Source organism: Vulpes lagopus, chromosome 15 (genome assembly GCF_018345385.1).
Source record: "Vulpes lagopus strain Blue_001 chromosome 15, ASM1834538v1, whole genome shotgun sequence".
Lineage (NCBI taxonomy): Eukaryota > Metazoa > Chordata > Mammalia > Carnivora > Canidae > Vulpes > Vulpes lagopus.
In genome coordinates, this window is record NC_054838.1 from 22001312 (window position 1) to 22015728 (window position 14417).

General features: G+C 40.1%; 1 protein-coding gene across 1 annotated transcript; it reads left to right on the forward strand.

Annotated features, from left to right (window-relative positions):
* The first annotated feature begins 3696 nt into the window (after positions 1-3696).
* On the forward strand, positions 3697-4635 carry LOC121476332 (olfactory receptor 52E2-like). Its single transcript, XM_041730263.1, has one exon. It carries the CDS (start codon positions 3697-3699, stop codon positions 4633-4635), a length of 939 nt encoding a protein of 312 aa, XP_041586197.1.
* The last annotated feature ends 9782 nt before the right edge of the window (positions 4636-14417 follow it).

The window sequence follows — 14417 nt, forward strand, 5'->3', positions numbered from 1 at the left end:
AGTCTGATCCAGGAATTCTTTATAACCATTAATTATTTAGTCTTAATCATTAATCTTTATTTATTAATACCAATCATTTTAAAATTATTAATCATTTAAATATTAACTTAATATAATAGACTCTGGACATTTGGCAAGTGGTTTACATTTTATTTTTATTTTTATTTCTTTTAAAGATTTTATTTATTTATTCATGAGAGAGACACAGAGAGAGAGAGGCAGAGACACAGGCAGAGGGAGAAGCAGGCTCCATGCAGGGAGCCCGACACGGGACTCAATCCTGGGACTCCAGGATCACACCCTGGGCTGAAGGTGATGCTAAACCACTGAGCCACTGGGGCTGCCCAGTGGTTTACATTTTAAATTAGATACAGAGATGTAAGGATGAGTGACACCTGTAATCATGCTGTAATACAGATTGGTATTAGATCTTGTAGGAACACAGAAGAGATCATGTCACCAATACCTTGTGTATGGATCTGGATTATGTCTTGAAGGATGCTTTTCAAAAATTTTTTTGTTTGAACTTTTCTCCATGAGAAGCTTAGACAGAACACTGATATTTTTTATCAATTCAAACACAAGGGAGTCAAGGAGAAAATATCGGGGTATTCCTATGGTAACATCAAATGGATAAAATATCTTGGGAAAGGAGTAAAAGTTCAAGATGGCTTAAGCATAAGCTTGTAGGTATCTTGGGTTGAGAATATAAGAACCAAGATGACTAGACTAGTAACCTTTCCTTCAACACATCCATTTCATTGTAACTTTGCTCCATTTAAACTTTTGTAGTTCCTGAAGATCTTGTCAACAGGGTTAGACTATCCTTACTATTCTGTCTCACCTTTATATATTCACGTTGTCCCTGGGGTTTTACAAAATTTATTCTTTAATAGTTATTTAAGAAAAACTACTTAATGTCCGTAGGAGCATAAAGATAACTGCAGAGAAATCAGATCCTGTTCCTTTCTCCATATTTCCTATTTCTACTCTTGGTTTCTGTGTTCTTTGTCTATATTTTTCTTCTACTTGGTTTTTTCCTACCACTTTCTAGATACTTAACTAATATTATCTAATACTGCGTCATACAGAATATAATTGTATGACCTGGGAGACTAATTTCCCTTACTTTATTTGCAATCACAGAATATAGTACCATTCTGTCTCTCTTAGAAAAGCCAGAGATAGCTTATTGTTACCCTTTGCAATCAGATCTACAACTAGTGCCTTAAGTAAATTTCCCATCAATTGAGAAACTGTTGCATTATGAATACTGCAAAAAAGGAAGACTTTGCTGATTTCTTTTGCTGATTTCCACAGAAAAACTTGCCTCTGGGGACTGAATCCTACTTTTACTCCTCTTATCCATTATCAATCATACCTTTTAAAAATACTCCTAATTTCACTCTAATAACATAACTTTGTGGAAATAGCCTCTGTTCCTATTGAAACCGCCAGAGGATCTCTTGCTCTTGGCTTTGCTTCTTCTCATGTTTCCCATCCATATTCTTTTTTTTTTTTTCACTTGTTTTTATTGAAGTTCGATTTGCCAACATTAAGCATAACACCCAGTGCTCATTCCATCAAATGCCCTCTTCTTTTTTTTTTTTTTTTTTAAATTACAAGCTTTATTATCTCTTTACCCAAAGATAACCACTCCTATCATTTTGGTATATGTCCTCTGTATATAATTTTACAAGTTTTCTTTTTTCATATCAATTTAATGTGAACATTTTTAATTATATTATTGAATATTCTACAAAAAATATTCAAACAGCTCATAGTATCCCTTACATGAATATACTAAAATGTAGTTAGCCAATTCTATAATTACATTGTCTCCAATTTTTGGTATTTATAAATAATGCTTAAATAACATCCCTGCTAATATATTTTTCCACTTTTTGATAACTAGGGGGTGGGAATGTAGCATGGAGAGAATTTCTAAAAGCAGAATTGATTAGTATAGGTAAGCAATTATAAGATTTTTTTTTTATCTATTACCAATTGCCTTCCAGAAGGCTTAAACTAAGTTACTCCCACTAGCAATGAGCATACCACTCACTCACCAGCACTAGCTATTATTACATTTACCAATCAAAATGTGATTCAAATGCCCTCTTCAATGCCTGTCACCCATTGCCCCAACACCCCCGCCCTGCCCACCTCCCCTATTGCAACCCTTTGTTTGTTTCCCAGAGTTAGGAGTCTCTCATGGTTTGTCTCCCTCTCTAATTTTTCTCCCATCCATATTTAACTGCTTATTCCATACCTCGCTTATCACATTCTTCTGGGTATTTGCCCCTCTATATCAACGTCTAGATAATACACTGATTTTCATGCTGAAAATGAGGTCACCATTAGCATTGCCACCATGGAATCTTCAAATGATCAGAAGAGAGGCTTCCCTCCATCCCCTCCCCCCAAAGTTTTTATTTATTTATTTAAGAGAGAGAGACTGGGTGAGTGAAAGAGAGAGAGAGCACAGGTCCATGGGGGAGAAGGGGAAGAAAGAGAGGAAAAAGCGGACTCCCTGCTGAGCAGGGAGCCCATGGGGTGGAGCGGGGCGGGGAAGCGGGTGACTCCATCCCAGGACTCCAGGATCATGACTTGAGCTGAAAGCAGACACTAACCGACTGAGCCACCCAGGCACTCCAGAAGACATACTTTTTACTATAAAATAATTGCACACATGAATGAGTATATATTTTGGAAATAACCTATCAAATGCTATACAAGCTACATGAAGACATATAATAAGGGTTTAGGGAACTTCAAAAATGATTGAATTATCATGTGTCTAATTATCCAATATTCCTAATTGTTTTCTCTCACTAGTTCTTTTATTAACATTTTGACCTGTGTCTTCAACTCTAAAGTCACAATTCCCTTAGCTAAAAATGAGAAATACTAACAAGTTTTATTCAGATAGATGTTGTGATTTTTAAAAAAGATTTGTAATTTGTGTTTGTACATGTGTGGAGTATTGTGTGTGTGTGTGTGTCTGTGTGTATGTGGTTGTATAGTACCTACAGATGCATAGGTAAAACACATCTTTTCCTTTATTTCCATTTGTTAATTTCCTCCCTAACTTAATTTCCCAGACCTTTCATTGAAAGCATTTTAAACTTCTGATAAGCTACTTACTCTGTGATCATTAGATAAGTTATATGTAAAATAAATAAAATTAATGTTCTTCTTGAAGGACTTTTTTATTTAAATATTGGAGATGATTTTTGCATAGAATCTGACAAAAAGCCTTGTAAATAATAGGCAGCACCACAATAACTGTTATTTGATGTTGCTGTTTTCACTATTATTCCCAATTATATTTTGTAATAATAATTACTAAATACTAAAAGAAGGACCAATTTAACTAATTACAATATTTCTAATATTTTGGTATATATTTTGTTAAATCTATGTGTTTATTGTATAGTTATTATTCATCCTGTGTTTTAATCCCAGAGTGTTCTTAATCGACTGGAGTCGATTTCCATCACTATATTTAGAAGCTAGCAGAATCCTAAATTGGTCAAAATTGAAGGGGGTGTCTGTTGGTGATGATGGTGATAATGAGAAGAAGTAGCTAATTAAGTGTCTTCTATTATCTTTAGGTCTCTAGCAGTATAGAAACTATCTGGTGACTTGTAGATTGGGTCCGCATACATTTCTGAAGATTTATTACCAAATAGAATGTTCCCTCCCAATAATACCCAATTCCACCTCTTTTCCTTCTTGTTGCTGGGGATCCCAGAAATGGAAACACTGCACCTCTGGATTGGCTTTCCCTTTTGTGCTGTGTACATAATTGCACTCATAGGGAACTTCACTATTCTGTTTGTCATCCAGGCTGAGAGCAGCCTACACCAGCCTATGTTCTATTTCCTGGCCATGTTGGCTACTATTGATTTGGGTCTGTCCACAGCTACCATCCCCAAGATGCTTGGAATCTTCTGGTTCAACCTCAGAGAGATCATCTTTGGAGCTTGCCTCGTGCAAATGTTTTTCATTCACAGCTTCACACTTATGGAGTCAGCTGTCCTGTTGGCAATGGCTTATGACCGCTACGTGGCCATCTGCAACCCACTTCGATATAGCACCATCCTCACCAACAGGGTTGTTTCTGTGATTGGTGTTGGTGTGTTAGTGAGGGCATTTATTTTTGTGATTCCTTTTGTGTTTCTGATTTTGCGATTGCCCTTCTGTGGGAATCGTGTCATTGCCCATACCTATTGTGAACACATGGGTCTTGCTCGTCTCTCTTGTGCCAGCATCAAGATCAATATTATTTATGGCTTATGTGCAATTTGTAATCTAGTATTTGACATCATAGGCATTGCCCTTTCTTATGTTCAGATACTGCGAGCTGTTTTCCGTCTTCCTTCCCGTGAAGCCCGACTCAAATCCCTCAGCACGTGCGGTTCTCATGTTTGTGTAATTCTTGCCTTCTATACACCGGCCCTCTTTTCCTTTATGACACATCGCTTTGGCCATAATGTTCCCCGCTATATCCACATACTCCTGGCTAATCTTTATGTTGTAGTGCCACCAATGCTCAACCCTGTCATATATGGAGTCAGGACCAAGCAGATCTATGACCGGGTGAAGAAACTATTATTACAGAAACAATGAAAGGAAAAAGAATGACACCTAATACATGTGTAGTTCAATATGACATTGTATGAAACTTAAATCAGAGACATACCTTTTCATAAAAATTCTGTTAAAATATGTATCTATGTTGGCTCTATTCTTTCAGTATTGAAATGCATTTAATTTCCATCTGCTATTAAGGCCACTTCCCAATATACATTGCTACATCTTCTTCATCCCATAAAATTTCATGTAGTAGGTCATGTCACTTTATTCATTTCAATATCTGATATTTATTTTTCAAAGTTTTTTTTTAAGATTTTATTTATTTACTCATGAGAAACACAGAGAGAGAGGCAGAGACACTGGCAGAGGGAGAAACAGGCTCCATGCAGGGAGACCACCACGGACTCGATCCCGGTTCTCCTGGATCACGTGCCCTATGTCAAAGTTTTGAATGCATCCATTATCACTAGATTAGTTGATGTTTCATGGATCTTCTTTCTTCTCCGAATATAATCATTTTCTCACTGTATTTTCACAACTGCAGGCAGCTGGTGATAAAATAGTCACTATTTCACTTTCTCTGACTTTATGGAATTTATGGAGTTTAAATTTAGTCATTAAACTGAACTTATAAACATTCATCATTTTTCTTTCAGCCTCTTAATATCTCGATAACTAGATTTGTCTCTATTTACAAGTATCAAAAATTTATACTCAAACCAGTCTGACAATTTTTCTATTTTAAATACGCTACAAATTTTATGCCCATTTAACATAATTATTTTTTCTATTAATTAAATCTTGTATTTACTATCTTTTACTTCAACCTGAGACACAGATCTTACACAACAAAGATTTTCCTCTTTAGAATTTTCTAACCATGGATGTTAAATCTCATATACTTTGCTTTGATTTTATTCATAATTTTACAGTTACTTTTGCCATTGTCCCACAGATGCCCATGCAAATTATCAAATTTTAATATAAACAAGCAGTCTTTCTGCTTTCTATTCATAAAAGATCTTTAAAAAATGTAGTCCTGGGGAGGGGCAAGATGGCGGCAGAGTAGGGTCTCCAGGTCACCTGTCCTCAGCAAATTACCTAGAAAACCACCCAATCATCCTGAAAACCTACGAATTCGGCCTGAGGTTTAAAGAGAGACCAGCTGGAACGCTACAGTGAGAAGAGTTCGCGCTTCTATCAAGGTAGGAAGACGGGGAAAAAGAAATAAAGACACAAAAGGCCTCCAAGGGGGAGGGGCCCCGCGAGGAGCCGGGCTGAGGCCGGGGCGAGTGTCCCCAGGACAGGAGAGCCCCGTCCCGGAGGAGCAGGAGCTGCACCGACCTTCCCCACGGAAAGGGGCTCCCCGGGAATTGGAGCAGGATCCCCAGAAAGGCGGGGACGCCCTCGGGCTCCCTGGGACAGTAACAGAGGAACTGCGCCCCGGAGAGTGCGCCGAGCTCCCTAAGGGCTGCAGCGCTCGGCGGGACCCGGAGCAGCTCGGAGGGGCTCGGGCGGCGGCTCCGCGGAGGGGGCTGCGGGGCTCCGGGAACAGCTCGGAGGGGCTCGGGCGGCGGCTCCGCGGAGGGGGCTGCGGGGCTCCGGGAACAGCTCAGCGGCGGCGGCTCGGGCGGAGGAAGAAGCTCCGCGCGGAGGGGGCTGCGCGGCTCCGGGAACAGCTCGGAGGGGCTCGGGCTGCGACTCCGCGGAGGGGGCTGCGCGGCTCCGGGAACAGCTCAGCGGCGGCGGCTCGCGCAGAGGAAGAAGCTCCGCGCGGAGGGGGCTGCGCGGCTCCGGGAACAGCTCGGAGAGGCTCGGGCGGCGGCTCCGCGGAGGGGGCTGCACCGCCGGGAGCGCGAATCCAACAGCACAGGCCCCGGAGCACAGGGCGCCGGGACACAGCCCAGGATCCGGCCTCCCCCGGGACAGGCAGAGGCCGGGAGGGCCCAGGACAGCAAGGACGCTCCTGCCTGGAACTGAGCAGATCAGCGGCCCCGCCCCGGAGCCCCCAGGCCCTGCAGAAGGAGAGCCCCGGAGCTACTGCGGGGGCTGGATCCAGGGTCCCAGAGCTGCCCCCGCCACTGTGGCTTCCTCCCGGGGCCTCACGGGGTCAACAACCCCCACCGAGCCCTGCACCAGGCAGGGGCAGAGCAGCTCCCCCAAGTGCCAACACCTGAGAATCAGCACAGCAGGCCCCTCCCCCAGAAGACCAGCGAGACGGACCAGTTCCAAGGGAAGTCAAGGGACTTAAACTACACAGAATCGGAAGATACTCCCCCGTGGTTTTTTTTGTTTTTTGTTTTTTTTGTTTTTGTTTTTGTTTTTTTTTTGTTTTTTGTTTTTTTTTGTTTTGTTTTGTGCTTTTTTTTCTCTCTTTCTTCTTGATTTCTGATTGCTTCCCCCACCCCCCCCTTTTTTCTTTTTTCTCCTTTCTTTCTTTTTCTTTCTTTTTCTTCTCTTTTTCCCCTATTTTTTTCTTCTTTCTCTTTTTTCTTTTTCTCTTTTCTTTCCTTCTCTCTCTTTTTCTCCTTTTCCCAATACAACTTGTTTTTGGCCACTCTGCACTGAGCAAAATGACTAGAAGGAAAACCCCTCAAAAAAAAGAATCAGAAACAGCCCACTCTCCCACAGAGTTACAAAATATGGATTACAATTCAATGTCAGAAAGCCAATTCAGAAGCACTATTTTACAGCTACTGGTGGCTCTAGAAAAAAACATAAAGGACTCAAGAGACTTCATGACTGCAGAATTCAGATCTAATCAGGCAGAAATTAAAAATCAATTAAATGAGATGCAATCCAAGCTAGAAGTCCTAACGACGAGGCTTGACGAGGTGGAAGAACGAGTGAGTGACATAGAAGACAAGTTGATGGCAAAGAGGGAAACTGAGGAAAAAAGAGACAGGCAATTAAAAGACCATGAGGATAGATTAAGGGAAATAAATGATAGCCTGAGGAAGAAAAACCTACGTTTAATTGGGGTTCCCGAGGGCGCGGAAAGGGACAGAGGGCCAGAATATGTATTTGAACAAATCCTAGCTGAAAACTTTCCGAATCTGGGAAGGGAAACAGGCATTCAGATCCAGGAAATAGAGAGATCCCCCCCTAAAATCAACAAAAACCGTTCAACACCTCGACATTTAATAGTGAAGCTTGCAAATTCCAAAGATAAGGAGAAGATCCTTAAAGCAGCAAGAGAAAAAAAGTCCCTGACTTTTATGGGGAGGAATATTAGGGTAACAGCAGACCTCTCCACAGAGACCTGGCAGGCCAGAAAGGGCTGGCAGGATATATTCAGGGTCCTAAATGAAAAGAACATGCAACCAAGAATACTTTACCCCGCAAGGCTTTCATTCAAAATGGAAGGAGAGATAAAGAGCTTCCAAGACAGGCAGGAACTGAAAGAATATGTAACCTCCAAACCAGCTCTGCAAGAAATTTTAAGGGGGACTCTTAAAATTCCCCTTTAAGAAGAAGTTCAGTGGAACAATCCACAAAAACAAGGACTGAATAGATATGATGACACTAAACTCATATCTATCAATAGTAACTCTGAATGTGAATGGGCTTAATGACCCCATCAAAAGGCGCAGGGTTTCAGACTGGATAAAAAAGCAGGACCCATCTATTTGCTGTCTACAAGAGACTCATTTTAGACAGAAGGACACCTACAACCTGAAAATAAAAGGTTGGAGAACCATTTACCATTCAAATGGTCCTCAAAAGAAAGCAGGGGTTGCCATCCTTATATCAGATAAATTAAAATTTACCCCGAAGACTATAGTGAGAGATGAAGAGGGACACTATCTCATACTCAAAGGATCAATCCAACAAGAGGACTTAACAATCCTCAATATATATGCCCCGAATGTGGGAGCTGCCAAATATTTAAACCAATTAATAACCAAACTCAAGAAATACCTTGATAATAATACACTTATACTTGGTGACTTCAATCTAGCTCTTTCTACCCTGGATAGGTCTTCTAAGCACAATATCTCCAAAGAAACGAGAGCTTTAAATGATACACTGGACCAGATGGATTTCACAGATATCTACAGAACTTTACATCCAAACTCAACTGAATACACATTCTTCTCAAGTGCACATGGAACTTTCTCCAGAATAGACCACATACTGGGTCACAAATCGGGTCTGAACCGATACCAAAAGATCGGGATAGTCCCCTGTATATTCTCAGACCATAATGCCTTGAAATTAGAACTTAATCACAACAAGAAATATGGAAGGACCACAAACACGTGGAGGTTAAGGACCATCCTGCTAAAAGATGAAAAGGTCAACCAGGAAATTAAGGAAGAATTAAAAAGATTCATGGAAACTAATGAAAATGAAGATACAACCGTTCAAAATCTTTGGGATGCAGCAAAAGCAGTCCTGAGGGGGAAATACATCGCAATACAAGCATACATTCAAAAACTGGAAAGATCTCAAATTCAAAAGCTCACCTTACACATAAAGGAACTAGAGAAAAAGCAACAAATAGACCCCACCCCCAGCAGAAGAAGAGAGTTAATTAAAATTCGAGCAGAACTCAATGAAATCGAGACCAAAAGAACTGTGGAACAGATCAACAGAACCAGGAGTTGGTTCTTTGAAAGAATTAATAAGATAGATAAACCATTAGCCAACCTTATTAAAAAGAAGAGAGAGAAGACTCAAATTAATAAAATCATGAATGAGAAAGGGGACATCACTACCAACACCAAGGAAATACAAACGATTTTAAAAACATATTATGAACAGCTGTATGCCAATAAATTAGGAAATCTAGAAGAAATGGACGCATTCCTGGAAAGCCACAAACTACCAAAACTGGAGCAGGAAGAAATAGAAAACCTGAACAGGCCAATAACCAGGGAGGAAATTGAAGCAGTCATCAAAAACCTCCCAAGACACAAGAGTCCAGGGCCAGATGGCTTCCCAGGGGAATTCTATCAAACGTTTAAAGAAGAAATCATACCTATTCTACTAAAGCTGTTTGGAAAGATAGAAAGAGATGGAGTACTTCCAAATTCGTTCTATGAGGCCAGCATCACCTTAATTCCGAAACCAGACAAAGACCCCACCAAAAAGGAGAATTACAGACCAATATCCCTGATGAACATGGATGCAAAAATTCTCAACAAGATACTAGCCAATAGGATCCAACAACACATTAAGAAAATTATTCACCATGACCAAGTAGGATTTATCCCTGGGACACAAGGCTGGTTCAACACTCGTAAAACCATCAATGTGATTCATCATATCAGCAAGAGAAAAACCAAGAACCATATGATACTCTCATTAGATGCAGAGAAAGCATTTGACAAAATACAGCATCCATTCCTGATCAAAACCCTTCAGAGTGTTGGGATAGAGGGAACTTTCCTCGACATCTTAAAAGCCATCTACGAGAAGCCCACAGCAAATATCATTCTCAATGGGGAAGCACTGGGAGCCTTTCCCCTAAGATCAGGAACAAGACAGGGATGTCCACTCTCACCACTGCTGTTCAACATAGTTCTGGAAGTCCTCGCCTCAGCAATCAGACAACAAAAAGACATTAAAGGCATTCAAATTGGCAAAGAAGAAGTCAAACTCTCCCTCTTCGCCGATGACATGATACTCTACATAGAAAACCCAAAAGCCTCCACCCCCAGATTGCTAGAACTCATACAGCAATTTGGTAGCGTGGCAGGATACAAAATCAATGCCCAGAAATCAATGGCATTTCTATACACTAACAATGAGACTGAAGAAAGAGAAATTAAGGAGTCAATCCCATTTACAATTGCACCCAAAAGCATAAGATACCTAGGAATAAACCTAACCAAAGAGGTAAAAGATCTATACCCTAAAAACTATAGAACACTTCTGAAAGAAATTGAGGAAGACACAAAGAGATGGAAAAATATTCCATGCTCATGGATTGGCAGAATTAATATTGTAAAAATGTCAATGTTACCCAGGGCAATTTATACGTTTAATGCAATCCCTATCAAAATACCATGGACTTTCTTCAGAGAGTTAGAACAAATTATTTTAAGATTTGTGTGGAATCAGAAAAGACCCCGAATAGCCAGGGGAATTTTAAAAAAGAAAACCTTAGCTGGGGGCATCACAATGCCAGATTTCAGGTTGTATTACAAAGCTGTGGTCATCAAGACAGTGTGGTACTGGCACAAAAACAGACACATAGATCAATGGAACAGAATAGAGAACCCAGAAGTGGACCCTGAAATGTACGGCCATCTAATATTCGATAAAGGAGGAAAGACTATCCATTGGAAGAAAGACAGTCTCTTCAATAAATGGTGCTGGGAAAATTGGACATCCACATGCAGAAGAATGAAACTGGACCACTCTCTTTCACCATACACAAAGATAAACTCAAAATGGATGAGAGATCTAAATGTGAGACAAGATTCCATCAAAATCCTAGAGGAGAACACAGGCAACACCCTTTTTGAACTTGGCCACAGTAACTTCTTGCAAGATACATCCACGAAGGCAAAAGAAACAAAAGCAAAAATGAACTATTGGGACTTCATCAAGATAAGAAGCTTTTGCACAGCAAAGGATACAGTCAACAAAACTAAAAGACAACCTACAGAATGGGAGAAGATATTTGCAAATGACATATCAGATAAAGGGCTAGTTTCCAAAATCTATAAAGAACTTATTAAACTCAACACCAAAGAAACAAACAATCCAATCATGAAATGGGCAAAAGACATGAAGAGAAATCTCACAGAGGAAGACATGGACATGGCCAACATGCACATGAGAAAATGCTCTGCATCACTTGCCATCAGGGAAATACAAATCAAAACCACAATGAGATACCACCTCACACCAGTGAGAATGGGGAAAATTAACAAGGCAGGAAACAACAAATGTTGGAGAGGATGCGGAGAAAAGGGAACCCTCTTACACTGTTGGTGGGAATGTGAACTGGTGCAGCCACTCTGGAAAACTGTGTGGAGGTTCCTCAAAGAGTTAAAAATAGACCTGCCCTACGACCCAGCAATTGCACTGTTGGGGATTTACCCCAAAGATTCAGATGCAATGAAACGTCGGGACACCTGCACCCCGATGTTTCTATCAGCAATGGCCACAATAGCCAAACTGTGGAAGGAGCCTCGGTGTCCATCGAAAGATGAATGGATAAAGAAGATGTGGTTTATGTATACAATGGAATATTACTCAGCAATTAGAAACGACAAATACCCACCATTTGCTTCAACGTGGATGGAACTGGAGGGTATTATGCTGAGTGAAATAAGTCAATCGGAGAAGGACAAACAGTGTATGTTCTCATTCATTTGGGGAATATGAATAATAGTGAAAGGGAACATAAAGGAAGGGAAAAGAAATGTTGGGAAATATCAGGAAGGGAGACAGAACATAAAGACTCCTAACTCGGGGAAACGAACTAGGGGTGGTGGAAGGGGAGGAGGGCGGGTGTTGGAGGGGAATGGGTGACGGGCACTGAGGTGGACACTTGACGGGATGAGCACTGGGTGTTTTTCTGTATGTTGGTTAATTAAACACCAATAAAAGTTAATTAAAATAAAAAAAAAATGTAGTCCTTTTTCTACTTTCTGGAATATACTATTGTTGGTTTAATTCTCTTCTTATAAACTCTAAAACTTATACACATGAGGTTATTGTTTCAGAAAGTCAATATTCATTTAAATGTTTCCAAATATTTACTATTTCTTTGTTATCTTTTCCTTCTTGCATCTTTACTACTTCATCTGTAAAGATTTCACTCATGCCTGAAGAATAAACTTAAATATTTCCTTGATACAACTTTTATGGTAGTGAGTTTCCCTTTCTTTGCCTAAAAATAACTTTGTTTCATCTTAGTTTTAAAGTTATTTAGAGGATTCAGAGTTATAAATTAACAGTGGATCTCTCAGCTTTATAGAAATATGATTGACAAATAAAAACTGTAGTTTGTACAATGTGATTTTTTAAATATATATATATATATATATATAAATGTTCACACCATCAAGTTATTTAACAAATCCATCACCTCACATAGTTACCTTTCATTTTTTGTGGTGAGAAACTTAAGGTTTACTCTAGCAAATTTTAAGAATACAATACAGTATTATTAACTATAGTTGACATGCTGTACGTTAGATCCCCAGCACCTATTCATCTTATAATTGAAAGATTGTACCCTTTATCAGTGTCCTCTCTTTTCCCCCCTCCTTAACCACCATTTACTCTCTGGTTCTATGAGATTACTTTTTTAGATTCCATATAAAAATGAGACCATATAGTATTTGTCTCTGTGTCTGGCTATTGCACTTTGCATAAGATTACCTTCTTTTCAAGAAGAGAGTAGTAATCCATTGTTTTACCTATATCACATTTCTCTATCCATTCATTTGTTGATGGATGCTTAGACACTCTCCTTATCTGGGCTACCACAACTAACAATCCAGTGAACACAGGGGTGTGCATCTGTCTTTGAGCTACTGATTTTATTTCTTTTTTTATAAATAATTTCAGATTTTTTTAAAAAATATTTATTTATTTATTTATTTATCATAGACAGAGAGAGAGAGGCAGAGACACAGGAGGAGGGAGAAGCAGGCTCCATGCCGGGAGCCTGACGTGGGACTCAATCCCGGGACTCCAGGATCGTGCCCTGGGCCAAAGGCAGGCGCCAAACCCCTGAGCCACCCAGGGATCCCCAAGAATTTCAGATTTTATTTATTGTTTTGTGTATTTTTTTTTGCTGGAGTTCGATTTGCCAATGTATAGCATATCACCCAGTGCTCATCCTGTCACATGCCCCGTTCAGTGCCCATCACCCAGTCACCCGATCCCCCTGCCCACCTCCCCTTCCACTACCCCTTGTTCGTTTCCCAGAGTTAGGAGTCTCTCATGTTCTGTCACCCTCACTGATATTTCACACTCATTTTCTCTCTTTCCCCTCTAATCCCTTTCACTATTTTTATATTCCCCAAATCAATGAGACCATATAATGTTTGTCTTTCTCTGATTGACTTATTTCACTCAGCATAATACCCTCCAGTTCCATCCACATTGAAGCAAATGGTGGGTATTCCTTGCTTCTAATGGCTGAGAATATTTTGTTGTATACATAGACCACAGCTTCTTTATCCATTCATCTTTTGATGGACACTGAGACTCCTTCCACAGATTAGATATTGTTGACATTGCTGCTATAAACACTGGAGTGCAGGTGTCCTGCCGTTTCACTGCATCTGTATCTTTGGGGTAAATCCCCAGCAGTGCAATTGCTGGGTCGTAGGGCAGGTCTATTTTTAACTCTTTGAGGAAACTCCACACAGTTTTCCAGAGTGGCTGTCCCAGTTCACATTCCCATCAACAGTGCAAGAGGGTTCCCTTTCTCCACATCCTCTCTAATATTTGCTGTTTCCTGTCTTGTTAAATTTCCCCATTCTCACTGGTGTGAGGTGGTATCTCATTGTGGTTTTGACTTGTATTTCCCTGATGGCAAGTGATGCAGAGCATTTTCTCATGTGCTTGTTGGCCGTGTCTATGTCTTCCTCTGTGAGATTTCTGTTCACGTCTTTTGCCCATTTCATGATTGGATTGTTTGTTTCTTTGCCATTGAGTTTAAGAAGTTCTTTATAGATCTTGGATACCAGCACTTTCTCTGCTATATCATTTGTAAATATCTTCTCCCATTCTGTAGGTTGTCTTTTAGTTTGGTTGACTATTTCTTTTACTGTGCAGAAGTTTTTTATCTTGATAAAGTCCTAATAGTTCATTTTTGCTTTTGTTTCCCTTGCCTTCAT

Bases quoted from the DNA above. Each gene is read 5' to 3' on its own strand.
- LOC121476332 (XM_041730263.1), top strand. From the start codon at position 3,697: ATGTTCCCTCCCAATAATACCCAATTCCACCTCTTTTCCTTCTTGTTG.